Source organism: Temnothorax nylanderi, unplaced genomic scaffold (assembly GCF_030848795.1).
Source record: "Temnothorax nylanderi isolate EJ_2023f unplaced genomic scaffold, tnyl_v1.0 TNYL_tig0030_pilon, whole genome shotgun sequence".
Taxonomy (NCBI): Eukaryota; Metazoa; Arthropoda; class Insecta; order Hymenoptera; family Formicidae; genus Temnothorax; species Temnothorax nylanderi.
In genome coordinates this window covers 1,335,851-1,339,750 of record NW_027249092.1, presented here as the reverse complement: position 1 = coordinate 1,339,750, position 3,900 = coordinate 1,335,851, and the positions used below count along the sequence as shown (strand labels likewise).

Sequence of the window (3,900 nt, the reverse complement as noted above, 5' to 3'; positions counted from 1 at the left end):
GTCGCAATATTCTATTCCCTTCACTGAATGATTTTTTGATGACACAACCGATAATCCTTCGGATTTTTATTTTAACGGAAATTTGATGAAGTAATTACTGTATCACATTTCGTTTGCAAAGGGTATTGCACAAAAAGTGTATGCACGTAAGCATACAAACACATACGCGCGTAACTAATTAATAGTAATATAAAAAGTAAGTGCTAATACAGGTTCATGTCTGTGTAAAAAATACGATAAGTGCACATGCGCATATTAAAATATTGCATATTATATGTGCACAGGCAATTAATATTCTTTTTGCTGAAAGAGTTTTCATAAGTTATTTATTATTTCTATATACATATAATAGAAAGCTAGGCATAATCTAAAATCTAAATTAATAGATTTAATTATATATATATATAGGTTTAATTATATATATATATATATATATATATATATATATATATATATATTGTATATATTATTTTGCCAACAGGAATTACTGCATAATGATATTTTTAAGATAGCAGACAAATATATATTTCCGCATACAGAAAAGGAGAGATTGAATAGCAGAGAAATGAGAAATTATTGCATCTGGAATTGCATCCTCGTTTCGATCTTTCTGTTACTATGGATCGGAAGTGTCGATGGGATTCAAATATGGGGCATGCAGTATGGACGTGCCCCGCTTTTGGAGAGATTCACTTGGGAGAAAATGGACTTTGCTTATCCCGACGAGCGCAGCCGACAATTAGCGATAGCGAGTGGTGAATACGTGCCGGAGAACTCTCTGCCGGTCGGCATCGAAATCTGGAGGAATAAGCTGTTCGTCACGATACCACGATGGCGCGATGGTGAATGTCCGAATTATTAGTCATTAATTGTGGCTTCGCTATTGTCTCGATTAACGCTCTTACGACGCGACAGACAAATGGGCTCTCCTTGCCCAAAAAACGAGGCGCGACGCTTCAAAGTCATGAACCGGAAGCAGACGCCGGCATAATACGCGAAAGATCGCCATAGGAGGTACACGCCTCGATTCCCGTCTGAGCGACTTCCGGCCCGCGACAAAAAGCGCCGAAAACCGCGAGTGTGCGCGCTCAATGGGAGCGTTTCTGTCTTTGTCGACCTCCGCCTCCACCTTCACGGTCCCTCTGACACTCTCTCCCCCTCTCCCTGGCTCCCCGGGGGGAAGGGAAACACGGCGACGAACGGGTTTATTCAAGCCCTCGCTGCCCTTTATTCACTCCATCTTTTTGCACGCTCTATGTTTATTATATACGTTGGCGCGCGCCACCGTTTTTTGTGTCGCACAAAGGCCGGACAATGACGGCGGCACGCTGTGTAAGATCTTTAATGTTCTACCCTTCCGTCCGTCTCCCCTTTACTTCCTTCGGAGACCCTCGCGGACTCTCCGCAATTCCTTCCTTTCGCGCATTCCTTATGTTTCTCTTGCATTTTTTTTTACACCATTTAGTTGCGAATCGATGTTCTGTGTCGTAACGTGCGTTTTGCCTTTTTTTTTTAATACTTTGAATACTAATTATGATTGATTCCAAAAATAATTATAAAAATTATAGATAAGATTGAGTAACGTTTTGTATTAGGAATACCGGCTACGTTGAATTATATACCGTTGGACGCTAATCAAGGTACTTCACCGAAGCTTATACCTTATCCGAATTGGGCCCAGAATAAGGCTGGTCTTTGTGGTAGCGGCTTGACCACTGTTTACAGGTGACAAATAGAAAGTTTAATCAATCTTAATGAGTCGTTGTAGTAAAAATATCTCTTTCTTTTTTCTATTTAATATTAATAACATTTATAAATTTGTAAAGTATTTTTTTCCAGGATTCACGTGGATGCGTGCGATAGATTGTGGGTGTTGGATACTGGAACAATAGGAATCGACGAAACGACTGTACAAGTCTGCCCTTACACCTTGAATGTGTTCGACTTGACTACGGATAAGCTACTGAGGCAATACAGGCTCAGACCGGAGGACATCAATCAAGTATATAATTCTTCTCGCATTTGACTCGCACATTGCATGATTTTTCAAATTCTTAGTTGATTTGAACTCTCTACGAACTTCGCAATTTTTGTTTTATTACATAGAACACTTTTATCGCCAACATCGCGGTTGATCTGGGAAAAGGCGGTTGCGGTGATGCTTTCGCTTATATGTCCGACGAACTCGGTTACGGTTTGATCGTGTACTCGTGGCAGCAAAATACATCCTGGCGAGTAACGCACAGCTACTTCATGCCGGATCCTCTGGCGGGTGATTACAATATAGGAGGCTTGAATTTCCAATGGGGAACTGAAGGTATTTTTGGAATGAGTCTGTCGCCAATATTAGCAGACGGCTATCGGACGCTTTTCTTCCATCCCCTCAGCAGCTATCGAGAATTCGCGGTGTCCACAAGGATTCTAAGAGACCAGCAGTTGTCTCAAAATAGTTATCACGAGTTTCAGGTATATTTCTTTTTAATATTTTTATTTAACGGGCCATTTGGAAAATATCTTATCTTTTATTTTAGGTAGAATTAAGTCCAGACTTTGCAGAGTTGTTACAATAAATCTTTACATCTTGTCTTATTCATATATCGAAAAAAAAGGAAGAAATTTATTTCAGATGCTTTGGGATTCATAATTGCGAAACATTGTTCAATAGATTCCTTACGTTTACGATTTTTTAAAATTCTTCTATTTCCTTTTTTAAGTCCGTTATGTTTTTCAGCACATTTAGAATAATCTCGTACATTTATTTGTGTCTTCCTTTCCTGAATCTAACTTGTCATTACAAATAAAATACGGTTATTCTATTTTATGATTTATTTTTATGTGACGTAGGTGTTGTCGTCGAGGGGGCCGCTTTCTCATTGCACGGCATCCGTAATGGACGAGAACGGACTTCAGTTCTTCAACTTAATTGATCGGAATGCAATTGGCTGTTGGAATTCTGTGTTACCTTACGCGCCGATCAATCAAGCGATCGTCGCTAGACACGACGAGGCTCTGATATTCCCAGCAGATATTAAGGTGCACAGCGCTCCGTAATGGAGGATAATTACCTACTCCTCCTGAATCTCCTTTATCCTCATTTACTCTCACTTACTTTTTACCGCCCATAGGTGAAGCGCGGCTTACTCTGGATCATGTCGGATCGGATGCCGATCTTCTTGCTGTCGTCCTTGAATTACACGGATGTGAACTTCAGAATACTCACCATGCCGGTTCAGGCAGCGATCGCCGGGACGGTCTGCGATAACACACCGTGGGGATATACCAAGAATCAAATCTGGTAATACTGACGATTCATTCGCTACGCGTAGATTTCCGCGCTCGATTCGCAATATGCAATCATCACTTACGTTCAATCTTTACGCGCTTGAGAATGTAGTTTTCAGTAAACTGAAAAAAGATGATGACCACAGAAATGTTGAAACGTATTCCCCTCCATGTCTCTACACTTCCCTCAAGGCAAAGAGCTTCTCGGATATCGGATGTGTCTGATAATATGAGAAGCGACTAGCTTCGGCCTGCGGCGCGAAAATAGCGAGCGGATTGGCGTGAATCAGCATCGGCGTGCCCCGCAGGAGCCAAATGGTCTAACGAGGGCCCATTAGTTTTGGCCCTCGTTTCCGATAATTTGAAGCCAAACGGCGGCCGTTCCTGCGGCCTGATATACGATCCGATATTGCTTCCTTCGAAAATTATCCGTTTCACGCCCCCGCCCGTAAAATATGGCCACGCGCCTCGTCTGTTTTCGTGGGGGCCGCAGGATTAGAACTTTCCTTCTCTCCGGGCGACGCGATGCACGCGGGTTTCTGTTGCGTTTTACGCTCGGCGTCGGCGGGGTTTACGCTCCGAAGTAATCGGGGACGATTGAAGCGCGAACTTTGACGT

General features: G+C 42.2%; 1 protein-coding gene across 1 annotated transcript; it reads left to right on the top strand.

Annotated features, from left to right (window-relative positions):
* Window positions 1–544: 544 nt before the first annotated feature.
* Window positions 545–3,425, top strand: Y-y (yellow-y). Its single transcript, XM_071702381.1, has 6 exons — window positions 545–842; window positions 1,596–1,725; window positions 1,840–2,002; window positions 2,107–2,466; window positions 2,845–3,033; window positions 3,126–3,425. Exons 1-6 carry the CDS (start codon window positions 566–568, stop codon window positions 3,297–3,299), a joined length of 1,293 nt encoding a protein of 430 aa, XP_071558482.1. The 5' UTR covers window positions 545–565; the 3' UTR covers window positions 3,300–3,425.
* Window positions 3,426–3,900: the final 475 nt, after the last annotated feature.